The sequence below is a fragment of the Hyperolius riggenbachi genome, chromosome 1 (assembly GCF_040937935.1).
Source record: "Hyperolius riggenbachi isolate aHypRig1 chromosome 1, aHypRig1.pri, whole genome shotgun sequence".
NCBI classification, from domain to species: Eukaryota; Metazoa; Chordata; class Amphibia; order Anura; family Hyperoliidae; genus Hyperolius; species Hyperolius riggenbachi.
The window spans coordinates 578,482,070-578,507,922 of record NC_090646.1 but is presented as its reverse complement, the minus strand read 5'-3'; the positions used below and the strand labels follow the sequence as shown (position 1 = coordinate 578,507,922).

The window sequence follows — 25,853 nt, the reverse complement described above, 5'->3', positions numbered from 1 at the left end:
AACGCAAAATGCTCACAGAATCGCTTTGGCAAGCGATTGCGTGAGCGTTTTTTTTTTAAAAAGAATACATTGTATTTATTTTTTCCAGAAAAGACGGAAGCGCTCGGCAAAAGAGCTTACGAAAATGCTCACAAAAACGAGGGAAGATGCAGAAAATCACTGGAAAACACAGGAAAAAGAAACACTGAAAAAAAGCCCACCGCGGACAGACGTGCGACCCGAACGCAATGTGAACAAGGCCTTAGAGTTAGTTTAAAAAAAACAAAACTCTTTCTTATACTTCTAAAAAAAAGCATTTGTTTAGTCCATTATTATGAATTTCAGCATCAGGTACTGCTGGGATAACTTTATTTACTAATTGATATAATGCAGACATATTCTGCAGCGTTTTACAGAGGACACTGCTCAATGCACGGGATGCGTCATGGAAGTCCAAATAATGTGCACTCATCTGTACACCGCCAGTAAGTTGGGTGCAGGGTGAGCCGAATGACAGCTCATCCTGTTTCTGCTCAAATTCCCGGCGGTATAAAATACTATTCCCTCTCCGAGCCTTCGCAACTTGGAGAGAGAAGAGCGATTGCCAAAAATCTGAGTTACCCTAGCAGCGCCCAAGTCAGGCGATATGGGGCTGATGCCATGCGCCGAAAGCACCTGCTTCACAAATAACTCCATATAAGTTTCATAAAAACATATGAACAATAAATTCTAGATATCACATGTTAATTAATCACAGCCTCTTAAAATAGTAATCATCTAACCCAACAGTCCATAGAACTAAAATCTGTAACAAAGTCAAGCATGAAGATGTGGTATAGAAGCAGTAGAGGGTTGTATCGTGTTAGTCATCAGTAAAAGCGAGACGTTTTAAAGTTTTTAAATGGAATCATACTGATTCAAAACTTCTTGAAGATGTGATATAATAGGGATGAAATGTATTCACGTTGTGAGCTGGGGCAGTGGCTTTGATATACAGGTTTGTTTTCAGAAAAGATCGGACTGAATTATCAGTTATGAATTGCTCCGGGCAGACCTCTGTGTGACAGATCTGATATATGTGAGAAAGTATCTGGCCATTTAATTAGTCTGAAGAGATCATTTGGCACAGGCACCTTCAGACTCTCCTGCACTGCAAAGTGGGAAGCTCTCTAATCATTGCTCAAAGGGATCCAGTCAGATCTGATTTGTTCATCTTCTAGTCCTGGGAATGAAAATAATTTTCTGCAGTAAAATGGAGTACATTTCTCTTATGCCTGACAGGACATAGCTTTGAATGAAGCCCCTCTCTCCTTTAAAATAAATTGTACACTGATACGCACTGCTGAATTCCACTCAGCAATACGACAGGCCCTTAGGCTGCATTTCCTCCCCAATCACAATTAGGCACAGTTTCCCCCACACAAAAAAACTGTGTTTTCTTACCACAAAGTACGTAATTGGGCAGCGCAACTTCACAAAATAGAATAAATAATAATTAGGCAGCATTTAACATGAATAGGCAGAGTGTCCAATAAACCTAATTAGGCAAAGTCCCGAAACATGAAATATAGACAGTATCCCCTAATTCATAAATAAGCAGGTTTCACCCACCCTCCCAACATTATAGCATTATAATTAGGCAAGAGTTCCCCCATACATTATTAAGCAGTGTGCCCCTTCAAAAATATTATAATTAGGCTGATTCCCCTCATACCTTTCTAAGCAGTGTCCCCCCCCCCCCCACCTCTCCCCCTAACAAAGTACTATCCACCTCAATTATATAATTAAGCTACATGTAATGACCTGGGTGGTGGGCATGGTGAGTGCCCCACCTTTTTCTGCTTGGGATGAGGTGAGGCCTGTGGCATTACCTACTTTACCATTCTCCCGCCTGGACTACTGCAAAGCCCTATTCATCGGATCCCCAGATAAAGTTCTGCACCCCTTACAACTAGTACAGAATGCAGCAGCCAGACTCCTAGCCAATGCCTCCCGCAGCTCACACATCTCCCCAGTACTGCAAGCTCTTCACTGGTTGCCTGTGAAATGGAGAATACATGTTAAGATCTGCCTGCTGGCATTCAAGGATCTAAACCACTTGGGACCCAAGTACATACCTGATCTATTAGTCCCTCCACGCACCCTGTACTCTGCCAATAAGACGGATTTGGTTATTCCCAGGATCCACTAAAAAACATTTGGTGCACAGGCCTTTTCCCATGCAGCCCCTACTTTGTGGAACTCACTTCCATAATCATATGGGAGTGGCTTCTTCTCTGGATAAAATTAAGAAAAGCCTAAAAAGTCACCTCTTTTCTCTAGCCTATGAGACTACAGAATGCAGATCACAGCGGTATGAGTCCCCAGGGAGAAAAGCACTATAAAAATATTATTATTATTATTAGGGAGGAGCATCAGACATGCATGACACACGTGCAGCTACCAATGTTGTAGGCATCGTCCCACCAAGGCGTTGTTTAACTTTTTAGCTTGTATGCTTGTCTCTAGATCCCCTCCTTTGAGGAAGCCCAAGAAGACGCTTAGGTGGCTTACCTTAGCTGCGGCTCAGTGCCCGTTTCCACAGGACACCTTCAGAGGTATTATGCTGTCTATGCCGTAATGATTCAGATCTTTAAACGGATGGCATTGACTCTTGGGAGTATTGTTTACTTGCTTACGGCACCTTGTCTGCTGGAAAGCACTCCATCATGCACCGAACCATTGTCCCTCCTCCCAGAGGCATAGCTAGGGATAATGGGGCTCCAAAGCAAATTTTTGATGGGGCCCTCAGACTTAGACACTCTTGGGGAATCCTACCTGTCCCTACCCAAAAGGATATGAATTGACTGGGCAATATGCATTTTACACTGCAAATAGTCTCTGGGTACCGAGGTAAAGTCAGAGGGTGGAGCAACACAGGAAATTAATAGTTAACACATCAATTACCACTTGGGCCCCCCCATACTCCAGGGCCCCATATCAATTGCTATGCCCCTGCTTCCTTCCTTCCCCTTGGCAACAGTACGCATCACTCTGATATACCAGAACAACGCCTCTAGACAGGTTTCAGAATTACACAATAATAATTTACGATAGGAAAAAAATGGTAAATCCCCGCACACAAACACCCTTCCTGGCGCCTAACCCTTAACCCTCCCCCCTGCACAAACGCTCTTCCTGACGCCTAACCCTTAACCCTCCCCCTGCACATACCCCCTTCCTGATGTCTACTTGACGTCTAACCCTTAACCCTCCCCCTGCACAAACACCCTTCCTGAGGCCTAAGCCTTAACCCTCCCCCCCCCCTGCACAAACCCCTTCCTGAGGCCTAAACCTTAACCCTCCCCCCCTGCACAAACCCCTTCCTGAGGCCTAAGCCTTAACCCAACTCCCTGCACAACCCCCCTTCCTGACTCCTAAACCTTAACCCACCCCCCTGCACAAACACCCTTCCTGACACTTAACCCTTACCCCCCCTGCACAAACACCCTTCCTGACACCTAACCCTTACCCCCCCTGCACAAACCCCCTTCCTGATGCCTAAGCCTTAACCCTCCCCCCCTGCACAAACCCCCTTCCTGACGCTTAACCCTCCCCCTACACAAACCCCCTTCCTGAAGCCTGAACCTTAACCACCCCCCCCCCCTCCACATGCACAAATCCTCTTCCTGACGCCTAACCCTTAACCCTCCTCCCTGCACAAACCCCCTTCCTGACGCCTAACCCTTAACCCTCCTCCCTGCACAAACCCCCTTCCTGACGCCTAACCCTCCTCCCTCCACAAACCCCCTTCCTAACCCTTAACCCTCCCCCTTGCACAAACCCCCTTCCTGACGCCTAATCCTTAACCTTCCCCCCTGCACAAACCCCCTTCCTGACGCTTAACCCTCCTCCCTGCACAAACTCCCTTCTTGACGCCTCACCCTTAACCCTCCTCCCTGCACAAACTCCCTTCTTGACGCCTCACCCTTAACCCTCCTCCCTGCACAAACTCCCTTCTTGACGCCTCACCCTTAACCCTCCTCCCTGCACAAACCCCGTTCCTGATGCCTAATCCTTAACCCTCCTCCCTGCACAAACCCTCTTCCTGACGCCTAACCCTTAACCCTCCCCCTTGCACAAACCCTTTTCCTGATGCCTAACCCTTAACCCTCCCCCCTACACAAACCCCCTTCCTGATGCCTAACCCATAACCTACCCCCCTGCCCAAACCCCCTTCCTGACACCTTACTCTAAATCCCTATCCGCCCCCCCCCCCCCCCCACACACACACAAATGCCCTTCCTGATGCCTAACCCTTAACCTTCCCCTTGCCCAAACCCCCTTCCTGATGCCTAACCCTTAACCCTCCCCCCTGCACAAACCCCCTGCCTAACGCTTAGCCCTACCCCTGCACAAACCCCTTCCTGATGCCTAACCCTAAACCCCCATCCCCCCCCCCCCCACACACACACACACAAATGCCCATCCTGATGCCTGACTCTTAACCCTCCCTCTGCACAAGCCCACTTCCAGATGCCTAACCCTTAGTCCCCATAGCCACCAAAATATTGTCTGCAGATGGGGCACCAAAACCGCTCCGGAAAAAAAAACACGCAACAACTGTACCGCCAGAATTTCCCTTTTGGTGACGGCTTGCTGATAATTTCTATGCAAGTTAATGGTGGTGCCCTATTTGTCTGATGCCCTACTTCTGGAATTATACAGAACTGGATCAGAACAACCACATATATGATTCTGTAGGCTTATTCAGTAATAGCTAAATGAGTCTACAGCTTGTTAAATTCATTTTTCTATGGTTCTGATTCAGTTCTGTATAATGCCTGAAGAAGAATCTTAACATTTGGAAAGCTTGCAATAAACCATGTAGTTAGTCATTAAAAAGGTATTACCCAACAGTGTTCTCTATAGGCTCTTTTACCCAAGTGCTCCACCCAGCTAGTTTTGTGCTCCACCCAGCTAGCACCTGGCTGCCATCGGCTCTCCTCCTCCTATTCTGTAAGCAGAGTTGCACACAGAAGCACCGGCTCTGCATTCCCTCATCTCACCCCACCCGGCTACTATTTCATGCCACCCGACTGGAAAAAAATTCTGGGGAGAACACTGCCTGAATCAGAGTTTGTTAGTTTGATGTTGGCATATCAGACAAAGTCAGTAATGCATTTGCTATATGGCCCAACCCCTTTGCTTCCCTGCTCCCTTGCTTGGAACCTTTTTGCTACATCACTTTCGACTGGATAAAATGCTGAAGAAAGCCAAGTCTCCTGCCAGAATAATTTTTTAGGTACTATACATACCTATTCAGACAAATAATAATAATAATTCTACATTACAAACTTAGTGATTACTTTGTACTAAAATAAGTGAAGTTGGCAACATCTATGAATATTAATACCCCATTTTAGTTCACTTATACAAAGTGATAGCCCATTGGTTTAATAATTCTTGGTCTTATAGTATCATGGGCCTGGGTTGGTTGCCCACAGTCCAAATATTTATTGATGTAGCATACCTACCACTTTTAGAGACATATTTCTCCAGATATTGATTAGAATGGTTTTCTTTGTTGTGTGAAGCACTGCAGAATGAGTTAGCGTTATATTAATAGAATCTATAAATAACCCTCTTAGAAGAATAGGTGAGGGCAGCTGGAGAGACATTCCGTTTCCAGGTGAAGAAGCAAGCGATGATGCGTGAGGTGTATCCAGGACTCATGTGTATCAAGCAAGGGAAACAGATTATTTCACATGAAAGACAAATGTGTGGGGTAATTTTGTAGCAGGCTTTTCTAGTAGGTAATATGTGATAAACTTAATATGGCAACCTTAACACTCCATCTGTTAGAGTCATATCCATATGTCATGGTTAAAATATATCCACTGTATTTCCAGGGAAATTAGATATTTGCTTGCTTTATCACGGCTGTTATAGTGGAAGCCAAAAGAACAACGTACTGAAAATGACAAATGGGAACAGAGGCGCCACCAGGGTAAAAGTGGATAAAACCTTTAAAATTTGCTTGGAGGAAGCGGTGGACTTACCTCCATAAAGCAGACACGAAAGACTGTATAATAGTAATCATTTATTATATAGTACCCCAAAAGTGCAACGCGTTTCGCAAGCCACGCCTGCTTCATCAGGCAATAAACTTGGGGACAAACAGAATTTCAGCAATAGCAGGAGTAGCGCCTCCAAGCAACTTTTAAAGGTTTTATCCACTTTTACCCTGCTGGCGCCTCTGTTCTCCGTTTGCTGTACCGTGTCCACCCCTGGTGGAGGGGTGATCTACCCCTTTTCTGATCTACAAAGAGCGACTTCTTAATCCTGAGTGAGGACAGGTCAAATCTCCTCACCTGCCTATACAGTGGTTGCCTTTGTGGTAACCCACGTTTGTGAGTATACTCTTATCACTAATCATCTTTACTAATTTTATGCTGAACATACTACACTATATTGGGCTCTCGGTTTCTCTAACTTTAACTTACTGAAAATATTTGTTCTCTGATTGCAGAAAAACGTTTTATATATATATATATATATATATATATATATATATATATATATATATATATATATATATATATATATATATATATATATATATATATACAGTGGCTTGCAAAAGTATTCGGCCCCCTTGAAGTTTTCCACATTTTGTCACATTACTGCAACAAACATGAATCAATTTTATTGAAATTCCACGTGAAAGACCAATACAAAGTGGTGTACACGTGAGAAGTGGAATGAAAATCATACATTATTCCAAACATGTTTTACAAATCAATAACTGCAAAGTGGGGTGTGCATAATTATTCAGCCCCCTGAGTCAATATTTTGTAGAACCACCTTTTGCTGCAATTACAGCTGCCAGTCTTTTAGGGTATGTCTCTACCAGCTTTGCACATCTAGATACTGAAATCCTTGCCCATTCTTCTTTGCAAAACAGCTCCAGCTCAGTCAGATTAGATGGACAGCATTTGTGAACAGCAGTTTTCAGATCTTGTCACAGATTCTCGATTGGATTTAGATCTGGACTTTGACTGGGCCATTCTAACACATACGGTAGATATGTTTTGTTTTAAACCATTCCATTGTTGCCCTGGCTTTATGTTTAGGGTCATTGTCCTGCTGGAAGGTGAACCTCCGCCCCAGTTTCAAGTCTTTTGCAGTCTCCAAAAGGTTTTCTTCCAAGTTTGCCCTGTATTTGGCTCCATCCATCTTCCCATCAACTCTGACCAGCTTCCCTGTCCCTGCTGAAGAGATGCACCCCCCCCCCCCCCCGAGCATGATGCTGCCACCACCATATTTGACAGTGGGGATGGTGTGTTCAGAGTGATGTGCAGTGTTAGTTTTCCGCCACACATGGCGTTTTGCATTTTGGCCAAAAAGTTCCATTTTGGTCTCATCTGACCAGAGCACCTTCTTCCACATGGTTGCTGTGTCCCCCACATGGCTTGTGGCAAACTGCAAACGGGACTTCTTATGCTTTCTGTTAACAATGCCTTTCTTCTTGCCACTCTTCCATAAAGGCCAACTTTGTGCAGTGCATGACTAATAGTTGCCCCATGGACAGAGTCTCTGACCTGAGCTATAGATCTCTGCAGCTCGTCCAGAGTCACCATGGGCCTCTTGACTGCATTTCTGATCAGCGCTCTCCTTGTTCGGCCTGTGAGTTTATGTGGATGGCCTTGTCTTGGTAGGTTTACAGTTGTGCCATACTCCTTCCATTTCTGAATGATCGCTTGAACAGTGCTCCGTGGGATGTTCAAGGCTTTGGAAATCTTTTTGTAGCCTAAGCCTGCTTTACATTTCTCAATAACTTTATCCCTGACCTGTCTGGTATGTTCTTTGGACTTCACGGTGTTGTTGCTCCCAATATTCTCTTAACCTCTGAGGCCCTCACAGAGCAGCTGTATTTGTACTGACATTAGATTTCACACAGGTGCACTCTGTTTAGTCATTAGCACTCATCAGGCAATGTCTATAGGCAACTGACTGCACTCAGATCAAAGGGGGCCGAATATTTATGCATTCTTCTTTGCAAAACAGCTCCAGCTCAGTCAGATTAGATGGATAGCGTTAATGAACAGCAGTTTTCTGGACTATGACTGGGCCATTCTGACACATGGATATGTTTTTGTTTTAAACCATTCCATTGTTGCCCTGGCTTTATGTTTAGGGTTGTTGTCCTGCTGGAAGGTTAACCTCCGCCCCAGTCTCAAGTCTTTTGCAGACTCCAAGAGGTTTTCTTCCAAGATTGCCCTGTATTTGGCTCCATCCATCTTCCTATCAACTTTGACCAGCTTCCCTGTCCCTGCTGAAGAGAAGCAACCCCAGAGCATGATGCTGCCACCACCACCATATTTGACAGTCGGGATGGTGTGTTCTGAGTGAAGTACAGTGTTAGTTTTCTGCCACACATAGCGTTTTGCATTTTGGCCAAAAAGTTCCATTTTGGTCTCATCTGACCAAAGCACCTTCTTCCACATGTTTGCTGTGTCCCCCACATGGCTTGTGGCAAACTGCAAATGGGACTTCTTATGCTTTTCTGTTAACAATGGCTTTCTTCTTGTCACTCTTCCATAAGAGCCAACGTTGTGCAGTGCACAACTAATAGTTGTCCTATGGACAGATTCCCCCACCTGAGCTGTAGATCTCTTCAGGTCATCCAGAGTCACCATGGGCCTCTTGAATGCATTTCTGATTAGCGCTCTCCTTGTTCGGCCTGTGAGTTTAGATGGACGGCCTTGTCTTGGTAGGTTTACAGTTGTGCTATACTCCTTCCATATCTAAATGATTGCTTGAACAGTGCTCCGTGGGATGTTCAAGGCTTTGGAAATCTTTTTGTAGCCTAAGCCTGCTTTAAATTTCTCAATAACTTTATTCCTGACCTGTCTGGTGTGTTCTTTGGACTTCATGGTGTTGTTGCTTCCAAGATTCTCTTAGACAACCTCTGAGGCCGTCACAGAGCAGCTGTATTTGCACTGACATTAGATTACACACAGGTGCACTCTATTTAGTCATTAGCACTCATCAGGCAATGTCTATGGGCAACTGACTGCACTCAGACCAAAGGGGGTCGAATAATTACGCACACTCCACTTTCCAGTTATTGATGTGTAAAAAATGTTTGGAATCATGTATGATTTTCGTTCCACTTCTCACATGTACACCACTTTGTATTGGTCATTCACGTGAAATTCCAATAAAATTGATTCATGTGTGTGGCAGTAATGTGACAAAATGTGGAAAACTTCAAGGGGGCCGAGTACTTTTGCAAGCCACTGTATATATATATATATATATATATATATCTACATATATATATACAAACATACATACGCCAATAAAAAATGTATTTATTGTCCAGTGCTCTGATAAGAATAATTTCAATACAATGCCAGTTTAGGACATTGGAAGACAACCTACTGATTTCAGTACCTCTAAGATTCATCCCCCAAAGGCCTATAACATCAATTTAGCAATAAAAGACATAGCCATGGCCGCACCTTTACGGACACTTGATTCACTGTTTCAGGGTAAGCTTTCTCTGTGCTACAGCTACCGAGCATACAATCCCATACTGCAGAACAAAAGCTTTCCAAGGTCTGGAACATACTGTTCAGCTAACACGAGAATGGTCCTCACCGTTGCTTCTCCAGTGATGTGTTAGACCTCCCAGCACATGGTGTTTTCTAATAGTGGGGTTAGGTTTTAAATTGTGGTAGTGGGGGGGGGGGGAGTCCTTATGCTCACCAAGTACTGTGCCCATTGCTGATAGCCATGAGAGCTCTCTGAATATACCCTACCCCTTTGGTATTGCTATCAATATGTGGGGATGTTTTATATCTCATGTAACATACAGAAGAGGACTTTTAAAGTATTGAGTGTTTTCATGTTATTTACTTTCTATGCTAAGTACACACCATACAATTTTGTGTTAGATAGATGATTCGATAGATAATTTCCATCATGTCCGATATTATTTACAATCATTTTTTTGGTCGATTTCTCATAGAAGTAAATGGAAATTGATCAGAAAAGATAAGAGAGCTCAGTGGAAAATCTAGCGGATGGAAAATCAGCCGAAAATACGTATTGTGTGTACCAAGAATTACACTCAGAGCCAGTAGGTAAAGGATCTTACAGAGACCTTTGTTGTTATTAGTAGAGTTAGGGGCTTATCAGATCACGTAGTTTCTGGGAAAACCACAAATGCTCTCTTTGTCATTATCTGACACCTGCAAATGGCCTGGAATTTGTCTAAAGAGTTTCCCTACCCGTCAGCATTGAATATGGTGCTCCCACCACCACTGCATTTTTCAGGCAGCCCTCCTTTGCTGAAAGGCATGGGGCGCTATCAAAAAGGACATGGAGGGACCTGCACACTTGTTGAATCTCTCCTGCTTGTTACCAGTCCATGGGAGTTGATATGTTCATTTGCTGTACAGTCTGTAACTCTGGGTGTTTCAAGTCCTACTCTATAGAGCCACTTTAATCCATGCCATGCACTGATGAGGATCAACCAATATGAAACAGTCGGTATTCATGTTGGATTAGTGTGGCTCTGTAATATTAACAAGCTGACACATCATTGCATTCCATCAGATCTGGAGGTGTGTTTAGCTCACAGGGACAACAATGGTTGATTTGCATATTTCAGCAGTGATGCACGGGGAGAAATCTTGGTGCTAACTCCAACCTGAATTATTGCAAATACTTTCTGTTTCTAAGAAAGCAAATTTTAGTTTTTCATACGTGAACAAACCCATGCTGATAAAAACAAGCAGTTATATTGGATCACTCATGGACCAAGTACAAACTAGCGCCAGGTGCACCACAGTCTAAAGTTAACGTACACAAGTCCTGATTTTCCGAACTACTTGTCATCCGACTCATCGTTTGAACAACAAGTTGGATATGTGTACGTGCAGTCGAGCGACTGATAACAGCCAGTTTGCCCGATCCACCTGGTGGATCAGTTGGACCAACTGTCGTTCAAACGATTGTCAGGTCTGTATGCATGTACAAACGACCAGCGGTCATTTGACCAACTAATAAGTCAAAGTGAGTTGGACGAGGGTTGGACAAAGTGTCAGACGGCATATAAATTAGTTTGTCGGTTGCTTTGTTTGGACGTGTGTATGTGATATTTGATATTTAAACGACCTGTTGCTTGCCGGACAAGTCGTTCAAACGACTGATCCAAACGACAATAAGGCAAAAAGTTGGATGTGTGTACGCACCTTAAAGCAGCCGAAAAATAGACAAGTCCAAATAACAATAATAGATTTATGTTTAACGCTCCTCCCAATACCCCCAGTTGTTCCAAGGACATCCAATGAAGTACTGAAAGTAAACTTAAAAGCTTACCAGACATCAACCCACATTAATAGCTTGTTAATACAAAGAGACTCTGAAGCGAGAATAAATCTCGCTTCAGAGCTCATAATTAGCAGGGGCATGTGTGCCCCTGCTAAACCGCCGCTGTCGCGCGGCTAAACGGGGGTATTATTTATTTATTTAAGTATTTATATAGCGCCGATATATTACGCAGCGCTGTACAGAGTATTTTGTCTTGTCACTTACTGTCCCTCAGAGGGGCTCACAATCTAGTCCCTACCATGGTCATATGTCTATGTAAGTATTGTGTAGTGTATGTATCATAGTCTAGGGCCAATTTAGGGGGGTGACAATTAACTTATCTGTATGTTTTTGGGATGTGGGAGGAAACCGGAGTGCCCAGATGAAATCCACGCAGATACGGAGAGAACATACAAACGCTGTGCAGATGTAGACCTGGCTGGGAATCGAACAGGGGAGCCAGTGCTGTAAGGCTAGAGTATTGACCACTACTCCACCGTGCTGCTCAACAATGATATAGAATCAATGCAAAGGAGGGTTGCATGTAAGTGTAGCTTTTATTTTACTCATAAGTAGATAAAAAGGGTGTTAAATGGGGTATTAAATGCTCACTTACAAAAGAAGAGTGCTCTATATAAAATCCTGGGTATACATAGTAGGGGTGTCAAGTGACTCTGGGTGTAGTGGATACATTGTGATTTGGGCTTTATAGTTTGTAACCGCTATTTACCATTTATAGCTGCTATTTACCATGTATAGCCACAAATCGGCTTTTAAAAATGTCGGGGGTTAAGGTTAGGAGGTGGTGGTCTTTAGTGATAGGAGTGTGTGTGTGGAGGGGATCCTTGGGTGTTAAGGCCAGGCACTGGGGGGGGGGGGAGGTTAAGGGTCTTATGCTGGGTACACACGGGACGATTTTCCGTGCGATTTTCCAACCTGATCCTTTTTTCCGCACGATTCTGCACTCAATTCTGTGCTCGATTCTCTTATCTTTTTCCATTCACTGCTGTGAGAAATCGAGCGCAGAAACGATCAGGAGCAATATCGGACATGACAGACTTTATCAATCGGATCCATCTGTTGCACGGAAAATCGTACCGCATGTATGGAGGGGGCGTGTGAAGGTTAGGCACTCTAAGAAGGGTCTTAAGGTTAGGCATTGATAGAGGGAGGGTTCTATGTGAGAGTAGGGTTTATGTTGGGTTAAGTATCATGTCGGTAAAGATTACTGAGATTTTACTATCATAATTACAGTAAGTAGTAGAATATTGGTAATTTTACCAATATTCTACTAGCTGCTTTATCCGGCACCCTTTTTACATGTACAATTGCTAACACTGCTTTTATTAATTAATCCTTGGGCACACAAAGGTTCTTTGTTGCAGGAGCCATTGTGTTTAGTGCAATTAGTACTCATAATGGGCTCATATCAGCAGGTTTAGTTTGCCATGTCTTTGGCTACCTTAATATAGCACTGCTGACATTTCCCAGACATAAACCACTGATGAAACTAACACAAGCACAAAATGTGTATAAAATGTGTGATGTGAGATATATGCACTGAAGCCCAAAATTAAAGGGACTCCGAGCAGTGCAGAAACTATGGAAAGATGCATATCATTTTAAAGCTCTCCTTCTCCTCTTTCCAATGATATATAAATCGTCGCCCTACGCCTTTTATTTTTCGCTATTTTCGCGATTGAATTTGCCGAGGCCGCAATTTCAATCGCGAAAATAGAGAAAACTAAAAGGCGTAGGGCGATGATTTAGGTGTCGCCAGAAAGAGGAGAAAGAGAGCTTTAAAATGATATCCATCTTTCCATAGTTACATTGTATTACACAGGGCGACTTTTTCCTAAAGTCAGCAGCTCCATTCTGCTGAATGGAGCTGCTGACACTGGGGAAAGTGTCGTCCTGTGTAATACAAGTAACTATGGAAAGATGGATATCATTTTAAAGCTCTCTTTCTCCTCTTTCTGGCGACACCTAAATCGTCGCCCTACGCCTTTTAGTTTTCTCTATTTTCGCAATTGAAATCGTGGCCGCGGCAATTTCAATCGCGAAAATAGCGAAAACTAAAAGGCGTAGGGCGGCGGTTTATATATCATTGGAAAGAGGAGAAAGAGAGCTTTAAAATGATATGCATCTTTCCATAGTTTCTGCACTGCTCGGAGTCCCTTTAAGCACAGTTCATGCCTTTCACATGTTCTGGTTCAGAGAGCCACTCTTGTGAAAGATGCCTGGAATAACATAACTTCCAACCAGAACAACCCTTCTATCGTGAAAGGCTATCAATGTAGTTGAAGGTAGTGTGCAAGTTATACACTGCTACTCTAGAGCATGTTAGTACAGCACACCTAGGCCTTGTTGTGACCTCTGTCAGGAATGGAGCCCAGATGATGTTGGTTATGGGAAGTGGTTCTGTGAACTATTTCCTGACCACAAACTTGCCTCTGCATTTTGCTTCTCCACTTGAAACATTCATTAACCAGACTCTGCAGCCTGCTGTGAAAACAAAAGCATGATTATCTTTTGCCAAGCTAACATTATCTTGTCCAAAATAAGTGTTTTCTATTTTGCATACCAGATATGAAGCTATTTGGGCATAACATGCCCAGTTGGGTGGGTTTTCTTTGCGTGGGAAGTATGTGTGAATCGGAGTTTGTTTGTTGTCTCTGAAATGTGATTTTATTTACTTGGCTGTTGTGCTGATTCTGCTGTTAGCATATTTTCTAAATCGCTAAAATGCAGATCAGGTGGTATGACTCCAGTGGCTGCATACTTATAGATTTCTGAATATTACACTACCACAGTCAAAGGATCAAGGCAATAAAGGCACATTAGCTGGGGTGAGGATGCTTATCTGAACAGTCCTAGAACGTGTGGACAAGGCATTAAGTAGAGCATGTTGGATCAATAAGACAGAGAAGCTAAAAATACATTTTACAACACTGGGCTATTTTTTACTATCTAATTTTACACTATGGGTCTTAGATACACATTAGCTCAGGTGGCAATGCTTATCTGATTGTTCCATTATCAATTGTATAGCACCATAAGGCCTGAAACCCATTAGGTGCGCTTGCTAATGTAGTGCTATGGGTGTGTTCACACTGGAACAATGTGATTTTATAAAAATCCCTTATAGCATTGCATTAGCAAGAGCTTTTCCAATCACTAGTGCTTAGAAAGCTTCTAGTGGGCTTGAGCCCTAAATGCCGGTCTCTTCATTACTGTACACCCACCAGGTCACTGGGTGATCAAAGAGCATGGGGTAGAGCCTTTGCCATACTTTTTCAAAGCAACACACACAGTTGATTGCTGGTAATTAAAGTTGAGGTGGACCCCCATGCTCAGTGAGGGTGGAGCTAATAAAGATTAGAGAGGAATACTTATGCATCTGCACTGCAGTAACTGATCCAGAGGTCCTGGACAGCCGCATCAGTTGGAGCAATGCTGATTTACATGGCACCATTGTGCACACATGATAATTCTCACTGTGGAATTAAGAATCAAGTCTGAATACTGGCTTCAGAAAGGTGTGATAGCAACCTTAGGGCTGGTTCAGACGGACGCTTGCAGAGCGTTTACTGCCAGCGTTCAGGGCTTGGCGTTAAACGCTCCCATTCAAGTGAATGGGAGCGTTTGTACCAAGCTTTTACGCGCGTTTGCACGAACGCGGCGTTCGGGTCCCGATTTTCACTGGCGTTCAAGGAGCCCCAGGAAGCTACATGTTGCTTCCAGGGGCGGTTAACCGCGACGGGTAATGTCCCCCTAGGGGAAGAAAAAACGCGACCGCATCCGAACGCAATGCGAACGCTGCTAAAAGCCCGAACGCATTGCCGCCGCGACACCAACTAACGCGACGCCTCCAAACGTCCGTCTGAACCAACCCTTACTGAATTTTAATGCATCTGGCCCATGGTCTCTGATGGTGGAAGATAATGCTTTCAGCCATACCACTAATTAGATGCCTATGCCTGGAAAATCTATAGCAGCCTTTCTCAACATTTTCTCCCTGGAGAAACCGTTCAAATCATTTTTGGATTTCAGGGAACCCCTGTATGAGCAGGAGAGGGGATTTATTTTGCAGGTGGTACAGTCTTTAAAAACTTTATTAACTATAGCAGTCTCCTTGTTTAGCCCCCATTCCATGTTCCTCCTCTGTAGTGCTTCCTATTTTTTTTTTATAAGAGATTTTTTATTGAAAATGTTTCCAACAAAACAGAACAGACTCCAGAAGGAGTAAACACAAACATAACAACAAATAAGAACATTAACCAGGGTGGGTTACAATCTAGATCTTGATCAGATATTGCGAAATCTGCATTGAAAAATTATCAAATACATAAATATATAGACAGCACTTGCACATTACATATGGACAGGTAAAAATAGCATAGCGATTGTTCCAGAGAATACACTAAGAGAGATTAGGAGCTCCCTTGGTAACATGCATAAACCACACATCAAATTCAGCTAAAAGCTATATCCTGGACCGAGATGGTAATATCTAAATTAGGTAAAACGGTATCTGAAGAGTCGACCCACTTCGACCAAACTTTATTAAATTTGTTAGGCTGATTGCGAGATTGGTAAGTCAGCTTATAAAGAGGTAAAGCTAAATTCACTAACCTCTTCCAGTCCGATAGGCGTGGTACCGTCCTCAGTTTCCAACTTAATATTAGGAACTTCCTGGAATAGAATAACAAAATCTGGAGAAGCAGTTTTACTCGGCGACTACATACAATATCTTGCAATATACCTAGCATACAAGCTTTGAACGTAAAAACGTCCGGCAGGCCTAAAATCTCTCAGAAAATGGGTACTGATTTCCGGTAGTTATTTACCTGAGGGCAGAGCCATACGCAGTGAAGGAGATCTGCACTCTCATGACCACACTTAATGCAGCGACCATCATGTGAAGCACTCATTTTTTTTAGGCGAGCAGGGGATAAATAAGCTTGATGAAACCATATTAAGTTAATCAATTTATCAAATGCCGCTATGACTGATTTATGAGTAGTGCTTCCTATTTACAGTAAACTGTTTTAGTGTTTCTTAATATTGTTGCCTCAATTATACAGCACCCCTAAATAGGGCTCCTTATTATACTAACACACTATCATACTGCTTTGTATTACTGTGCTCATTATTTTGATCCCCAATTTAGCCATTCCTATTATAGAGGAGTCAAGAAGGTACTTTTTCACCCCACCAACTGAGGCTAGTTTCATAGGAGGGAGCAAAGCCTGAGAACCTCTGCAATGTCTTCAAGTAACCCTGGTTAAGAATGGCTGGTCTATAGAGAACCTTTGTCAGAGACCACATGATGAGTGCCTTGGCAAGGACCAGGAGAACTTCTTCTGGAGGGGGAGGGATAAGAATTTCACTTTTTCAAGTTCATATATATTTTTACAGCCTCCTTTGCTGTTCATTTATAGAAATGAGCAAGAATATTACAATGGATGTTGTTTTTGTAAGAGATGTTCTCTGAAGAGTGGACACAGGTGTTAGCATGCCCTCACACTCTTCTCTCTCACATTCTTCACTTGTAGAAGTGGGAATAGGTAGCACATGGTAATTAATCTCAGTGGTCATCTTTATTCACCATAGCTTTTTAAGTCTACTCTTTTGAGGAAAGCTGTAGGAAAATCTGTTCTCGTGCCGCAGAAACACACAGTTCTCTTAATGCCGGTAAAATTGTTCTTATAATGTCAGGCGTCACAAGTTTACGCAGTTATTTTACGTATTGTTATTGTCTTAACACGCAGTAGTGATTTTCATGATTAAAGCTGGGAGATATAGGTCATAAATATTTACCAGCCGCTACTTTAGAGTCCCTGTTGGGATAGATTGAAACAAGTGATTCATTATTGTTTCTCACCCACAAAGTGCGCAACACTTAATGCAGAGCAATAAAACAGACGTGTCATCTTTTATTCACTAGCTGGCAGGCACTTCTCACTTTACTGCGAATCTTTGCCTGTGCGCAAGCCATCATTTGCCCTCTGCAAGTAATAGAGGCACTGAGCTCAGCTTTGAACTAGTCGGTTTACTTGTGAAATACTGCTTGATTTAAATCACAACCCTGCTATGCACAGATTATACCTACAGTACTGTGGCCGTGTGCAGGTTCTTAAAGGGACTCCGAGCACCTTTCATGGGTATGCCTTTAAGCATACCCACGAACAATTGAGTGTGTCAGCACACTTACCAGCCACTTGTTTTATCCAAACTCCCCCTGGTATTGCCGCTATAAAATGCGCGTGGCCAGCCGACTTCATACAAAGTCGTGCTATGACCCCTCTGGAGGAGCCTCTTGCAATGGCCATGTATGTAACTTCCTCTTCCTGCTTCCTTCACTTGTTCAATGGCCTTGCGTGTCACTTCCTCTTCCTGCTTCATTCAGTGATGCACTTCTCTAACAGAGAGGATTACTCCTCTGGACAGGGGTGAGCTGGAAGTTATAACATAGCCAAGATGGCAGCCGCAATTTTTAAATTGAAATTGAACGAAAACTATTTGCCGTAGAACGGCGATTCAGACATCAAATGAAAGAGGAGGGCTCAAGCTGCAGAACGGTATGCATCTTTAAGTACTTTGCAGTACTTGTCGGAGTCCCTTTAAGTGAATCTTGTGCCAGAATTGTAATTCTGCTTTACAGAGACTTGAAAGCTGCTAAGAGCTAGTCAGACAAATGACTAGAGAGACACTTTGGGGAATATTGAAAACTTCACCAGTTTCATTCATTCATAGGGTGGAGCTAGGAACGCATAAAGCTGGTGGCGGTGTCCTGGATTTAAAAACACTGCGCACAGAGGCTACATTACGCACGGCATGCGTGCTTACTTTAGAACAATTTAGAGGCCGCTTGCATGATATCTTCCCAACAATCGTCTGAGTTGATCTGGTGGCTCGAGCAAATGTCCAACATCAGTCACTTGTCCTTTGGTTACATTTTTTTCATACAATTGTCATCCAATATGGTAAAATCTATAGTTTGTCAGACAATTCAAATGACTTTTGTTGAGCGTGTGTATGAGACTTAAGTCTGTTCTTATATGTGTTTAACCTGCCATGCTTGAAGTAACAAAAGGACAGAAAAGTTCAATCAGAATAGTAAGATAATCGATTTTTGCTGGCAAGACCACTATCGTGAAAAGTTTAAAATTCATGTACATATACTTATAAGATGCACATGTTTACTCGAGGTGACGTGACATAATGAGATAAACATAATAAAATAACCAGGCTGTTTTACTTGTTTTATTTTGCTGCCTGAAAGAGTTAATTTTTAGACATGGAAGTGACAGATTTTGTTGTGTCGGTACCTTGTGGGTAATATAGTATACCTCACTCATAAGAAAATAACAGCCATAAAAGTTTTCCTGGCAGAATACAACTTCAGAGCCAAGGGAGATTAAGAAAAAAGGTCTATAGGTCATGTATTTTTATTTAGGTAGACTTAATAGGCTGCCACTGAGCAGAGACAACAAAACATTCAATCTACTTTGTAAATGTTTAAATATAAAATAAAACCATGGCATAGCTCCCAACTGTCCCTTTTTCGGAGGGACAGTCCCTTTCTGGGAGCCCTGTCCCTCTGTCCCTCTTTCACCCTCATTTGTCCCTCTTTCAGGACTTTGTCCATCTTTCTATGTAAATATATATATTTCTATACTAAACATGTGTTTGATTGACTCTAAACTTTATTCCCAACCTTTAAATTGATATATTACTAATTTTAAAATGTTACTATGGAGAAAAATGAACCAGGATAGAAAGGACCAGTGTGGTTTGAATTATAAAACAACATATGTTTCTTATGAAATCTTTATGGTATACGTGACTAGAGGCGTGGTAAGGGTGTGGCAGGGGTGTGGCTTAAGTGTCCCTTTTTCTCATCTCAAAAAGTTGGGAGGTATGCCATGGGATATATAAAAAGGTCATTTTTAGGAGTAGGAGGATAAATGCAATTGTTTATCTCATCAGTTCATTATCATCTCGGTTCACTTTAAGAGTAAAATGCACTATAAATTACTTTTCTCCTATGTTGCTGTCACTTATAGTAGGTAGTAAAAGTCTAACAAATGCTGATCAGTAAGTACTTTTGAAAATAAAGAAAACCCTGAGAATCCCCCATGAGACCAAACCTGCCAGATGTGTCAGATTTTTACAACCTACTGTAACTGAAAGCAACACAGGAAAAATGTAAATTATAGTGCATTTTACACTGGGACAGATGAACATGTATTTATGTATTATTTATTTATTGTATTTATAAAGCGACAACATATTACACTGCACTGCACATTAGTTTAGGTTACAGACAATATTTAGGGGTGACATACAGCAATACGACAATACCTGATTACAAGAAAGACCAGATCACACAGCACAGTATGAGTACAAGGTAATGCTTTGTCAGTCACTTGATGGAGCATGGAGATTAGGCAAGTTATGTTCTCAAATGCATAGCATGGGTGCACTGTAATGGAGGGGCATGATCAGGTAGGACACAAAAGGAGGAGGACCCTGCCCAAAGGCTTACAATCTAGAGGGAGAGGTAAGGACACAAAAGGTAGGGGACCAGAGTTCAGCTGTGGGTTTAGAGCACTTGTGAGGGGTAGTAGGCCAGAGTGAAAAGGTACATACATACATACATATGAATTCGAGAACATTTTTTTTTCCGATAGTGGTCATCTAATAGCGGTATCACTGTTGTGGAATAGTAATATGCTAATACAGTTGGTCTGTTACTTACAAACAGGTTCAGTTCCAGGCGATTGTTTGTAAGTTGAATTTGTTTTTAAGTTGAGTCCTGTGTTATACATAGTGAAACGTGGATAAATGGTCTCTGGATTTGGACACATAGTATAAACAATATTTTGGTTGTTTTCAATGTGCTTTTAATTTGTTTTAAGCCTCATCTACGCCATACAATTTTCCAACAGATAGACATGGCATCGTGTATAGACGTCCAAATTGTTTCAGATCAATTTTGTGATAGATTTTGCTTTGATAAGTAGCCCAAATCTATTGCAAAATCGAATGCCATCCGATTGGACCGGTTGGAAATTATCTAATAGATCTGTATCTGACGGAAAATTGTACTGTGTAGATGAGGCTTGAAAGAGTACTTAACCACTTTACCCCCCCGCGGTACGAATTTCTCCGTCCCTTTTTTCCCCCCTAAAAAACCAGGGATGCAGAAATCCGGACCTTCCGCGCTACCGCCGCTCGTGCGCGCGCTCCCGCCGCTCGTGCACGCCGCGGCCCGCGCGCCCAGAGATCAATGAACGGGAAAATCCATTCCCGTTCGTTGATCTAAGCCCCCGCAATGATCTGCTGCTTCTTTGAGAAACAGCGCGATCATTGTGATTCTCCCAGCCTCCTACTGCTTCCTGTAAGCGTCCTTCCGGACGCTTACAGGTCGCATGTAAACAGACTCACTGTGGCCATCTTGTATCCAAATAGTAAACTACACCCTAAAGCATTTTACACATACAAATACATTGTTTTACACAATAAATTAACTCATTACTTCCCACACTCCCCAATTTATTTATTTTTGTATTTAAAAAAAACCAAATACAATAAAAAAAACATAAATAGTTACCTTAGGGACTAAACCTTTTAAATATTTATGTCAAGAGGGTATAACACTGTTACTTTATAAACTATGGGCTTGTAATTAGGGATGGACGCAAAACTGAAAAAAATGCACCTTTATTTCCAAATAAAGTATTGGTGCCAAACATTGTGATTAGGGACATAATTTAAACGGTTTTATAACCGGGACAAATGGGCAAATAAATTTCATGGGTTTTAATTACAGTAGCATGCATTATTTAAAAACTATAATGGCCGAAAACTGAAAAATAATATTTTTTTCCCACATTTTTTCCTATTTTCCCATTAAAACACATTTAGAATAAAATAATTCTTGGCATAATGTCCCACCTAAAGAAAGCCTAATTGGTGGCGAAAAAAACAAGATATAGTTCATTTCATTGCGATAAGTAACAGTAAAGTAGACGAATTAATGGACGGAGCGCTGAAAGGTGAAAATTGCTCTGGTGTTCAAGGGGTAAAACCCCTCAGTGGTGAAGTGGTTAAAGTAAAAAAGACAAGCCGGGGCAGGTTTTTTTTTTTCAAAATTTCTGCTCAGCCTCTGACCACCCCCATCTGCGTTGCCACGGGCAGCCCTCAGCTCGGCAGCTGTGGCCTAATTGGTGGAGGGCCACGGCAATGCAGATTCAGGTTTCCGAAGAACTTTGGTAGACTTTAGACTGCTTCCCTGAGAAGGATCCTGATTAAATCGGATCATGTAAGTATATAACTCTGTGACTACCCCCCATTTCTGCAGCAACTACTTACAGAAGTGTATTCAATACTGTAACATGTTGCAACAAAAATATGTAATAACAACAACAACAGTACTGTATGCTTTGAACACAGAGGCATGTTTGTTGTAACTCTTTTGTAAGTCGGGGTGTGTCTGTATTACGAGTTGATGCAAGTCTTGTTGCGATGTCTGCGCAGCTTGAGATTGGGGCAATCCAAATTTGATCGGCCCAGTTCCAACCCACACGTTACCAATAAAGCTTAATTGAAGCGGAATATAACCCAGAATTTCTTCTTTGCTCTAAAAGATTATTTACAGCATATAATATACTAACACAATGTTTTTTTTAGTAAAACAGCATTCAAAGGGTTACATCACAGGGCTGACTCTTTCTTCTGCAGGGAGAACCCGCATCCGAACTGCTGTTAAGCTTATCTTGTGTACACATTCTTTACTTGATACATTTATGTAAACATTCTCTGGCTGTGCAGGACTTCAGCTGATGAGTCCTGGGGTGAAACACAGTTCAGAAATCACTGGTGGCTACATTCACAACAGAATTACAACAGTTATGAATAAAATGCACCAGCAGCTTTAAAATTAAATTAACTGAACTTTGGGAAGTTATAATGTCTAAATGAATAATAATACTTGTGCACAAAAGCAAATATGATAATTGTATGGGTTGTAAAAAGTAGGAAAACACATTTTTGTTGAAAATTTTGTCAGAGTTTTAAACTGCTTTAAATTGTAAAAATAAGCATTGTATTGAAGGGTTGCCTTTCTTTATATGCCCTTCTGAAACTGGCCAAGGACTGATTTGAAGTATACTTAGAGTGTCCAGTAACAAGCATTGGTCGGTCCAGGTAGCATGCAAGAGTATCCAGTAAACAGGTAGAGGTTGGTCCAGGCGGCAGACAAGAGTGTCCAGTAAACCGGCAGAGGTCAGTCCAGGTGGCAGGCAAGGGTATCCAGTAACAGGCAAAGGTCGGTCCAGGCAGCAGGCAAGAGTATCCAGGAATCAAAGCAAGGGTTAATAACAGCAGACAAGAATAGTCAAATACAAGCCAAAGGTCGAGATCCAGTAATACAACAATGTGAGTGCGCATCCAGCTATGGAAACAGATATGCTTATCATATGCTTATCATGGGCGATGACTGGGAGCCCTCTGCAGGTTGAAATATAACTTTCATCCAATCAGTGGCCGGCCATCTCCGCACAGCCAATCACTCAGCTGTACACCTACCTAGATGTCAGCTGTAATGTCAGCTGACACCGCACTGTCAGCTGACCGGAGTCAGGTGACTATTGTTTACATTTGCGGAGGACGTACTGGGAACGCGCCCTCCTCCTATCAGGATGTGTGGCCTGTGTACCAGCCTACACGTCATCAGCGGAGAACAAGAGCAGAGACCCAGAAGCGACGGATTCCGCCCAGGTCTCAGAGGAAACACCATCAGAGAAAGGCAGGTTCCATATATAAATATATACAGTATATAGCTATTAATGGCTAACAGCATCACTCCAATCAGTTGGAGAAGTTTTATTGGGTATATATTTATAACAAGCTGTCATAAATTATGGATTCTCCCAAGGAGCCAGTTGGAATAATGCTTTCTCATAATGGCTTTGCTGGCAGTCTGCTCTGTGCACAGATTCATTCACTGTAGGAACTCTCTCAGATTGTCATCATTTCCCAATTAGAGACCCACCATGATGGAGGTCTGCTGTCAGGATAATAGCTCTCCCTGTATTTTGCATTGAGTGGCTTCAAAATCATGGCGTGTTATATAAATGACATTTGCTGTTGGGGTGTAATTCTCTATGATGACCTCAGAGCTTTTAATACGGTCTTCTTTTTATAGGGAGGTTGGTGTAATTACAAGTTGTGTCAATATAAATCTTATGTCTATTGATTTCCACAGCACTATTTCACTGTGACCTTTGGCCATGAAGCGCAGAAGCCATTGGAGCTGAGATGTGAGGAGGAAACAGACAGGGACGAGTGGGTAGAAGCCATTCATCAGGCAAGGTGAGAAGTTTTCCATTTGCAGTGAAGCCTGTAGGTGTACTCACAGTTATTTGCATTATCTTCCTCTGTCCCTCTCAGTTAGTGTCTGCCCTGTTTCCTAATTGTGCACAGGATGCAGTTGACAAAGCTTAAAGGACAACTGTAATGAGAGGAAAATGGAGGCTGCCATACTTTTCAAACAATACCAGTTGCCTGGCAGCCCTGCTGATCTATTTGGCTGCAGTAGTGTTTGAATAACACCAGGATGTTCTCTTCATCATTAAGCTAGATCTTAATAGATATGGAGGCTGCCATATCTATTTTCTTTAAAGGACAACTGTAACTAGAGGGATATGGAGGCTGCCATATGTATTTCCTATTAAACAATACCAGTTGCCTGGCAGCCCTGCTGATCTATTTGGCTGCAGGTGTGTCTAGATTGCACACGTGAAAAAAAGCATGCAGTTGCAAGTGAAGTCCGACATGCTTGTTCAGGGGCTATGGCTAAAAGTATTAGAGGCAGAGGAATAGAAGGACAGCCAGGCCACTGATATTGTTTAAAAGGAAATAAATATGGCAGCCTCCATATACCTCTCGTTACAGTTGTCCTTTAAAAGACACATGAAGTGAGAGGTATATGAAGGCTGCCATGTTTATTTAATTTTAAACAATACCAGTTGCCTGGTGATCCTGCTGATCTTCTGCCTCTAATACTTTTAGCGATAGACCCTGGACAAGCATGTTGGACTTCAGTTGCAACTGCATGCTTGTTTCATGTGTGTAATCTAGACACTACTGCAGCCAGATAGACCAGCAGGACAGGAAGGCAACTGGTATTGTTTAAGAGGAAATAAATATGTCAGCCTACATATCCCTCTCGTTACAGTTGTCCTTTAACCCCCTTGGCGGTATGAAAAATACCGCCAGGGGGCAGCGCAGCAGTTTTTTTTAAATTATTTTTTTTTAAAATCATGTAGCGAGCCGAGGGCTCGCTACATGATAGCCGCTGCTCAGCGGCATCCCCCCAGCCCCGCCGATCGCCTCCGGCGATAGGCGATCAGGAAATCCCGTTCAAAGAACGGGATTTCCTGGAGGGCTTCCCCCGTCGCCATGGCGACGGGGCGGAATGACGTCACCGACGTCAGCGACGTCGGGACGTCATTGGGAGACCCGATCCACCCCTCGGCGCTGCCTGGCACTGATTGGCCAGGCAGCGCTCGGGGTCTGGGGGGGGGGGGGGCCGCGCGCCACACCGGATAGCGGCGATCGGGCGCGCGGCGGCGGCGATCGGGGTGCTGGCGCAGCTAGCAAAGTGCTAGCTGCGTCCAGCAAAAAAAAAATTAAGTAAATCGGCCCAGCAGGGCCTGAGCGGCACCCTCCGGCGGCTTACCCCGTGTCACACACGGGGTTACCGCTAAGGAGGTTAAAGAAAATAGATATGGCAACCCTCAAGATCTAGCTTACTGATGAAGAGAGCATAATTAGTTTTTCTCTTAATCCACATTGAGGTTAGTTAGGGCACTGGATATTTTTTATGGCACAATAACTGCATAACTATATGTCTATTGTTACTTTTCAATTTTCCTATTTCATTAAAGGGAACCTGAACTGAGTAAAATTATTTAAAATAAACACATGCCATAGCTGCAAATGAATATTACATACTAACCTCGCCGCCAGTTCCTCTCAGAAGCTCACAATTTGCTTCTTACAGTGATCCCTTCCAGTTCTGACAATATTTTGTCAGAACTGAAATATACCAGTTGCTGTCAGTTATATACAGTGGGTTGCAAAAGTATTCGGCCCCCTTGAAGTTTTCCACATTTTGTCACATTACTGCCACAAACATGCATCAATTTTATTGAAATTCCACGTGAAAGACCAATACAAAGTAGTGTACATGTGAGAAGTGGAACGAAAATCATACACGATTCCAAACATTTTTTTACAAATCAATAACTGCAAAGTGGGGTGTGCGTAATTATTCAGCCCCCTGAGTCAATACTTTGTAGAACCACCTTTTGCTGCAATTACAGCTGCCAGTCTTTTAGGGTATGTCTCTACCAGCTTTGCACATCTAGAGACTGAAATCCTTGCCCATTCTTCTTTGCAAAACAGCTCCAGCTCAGTCAGATTAGATGGACAGC

The 25,853-nt window shown here is 42.7% G+C and overlaps 1 protein-coding gene across 1 annotated transcript in view; it reads left to right on the top strand.

The window, feature by feature from the left end:
- RASGRF2 (Ras protein specific guanine nucleotide releasing factor 2) overlaps positions 1 to 25,853 on the top strand; it is a 346,737-nt gene that overhangs the window by 122,888 nt on the left and 197,996 nt on the right. Inside the window, exon 2 of the mRNA XM_068247973.1 lies at positions 23,621 to 23,727. Coding sequence (XP_068104074.1) covers positions 23,621 to 23,727 — 107 coding nt within the window. The remainder of the gene's footprint in view (positions 1 to 23,620; positions 23,728 to 25,853) is intronic.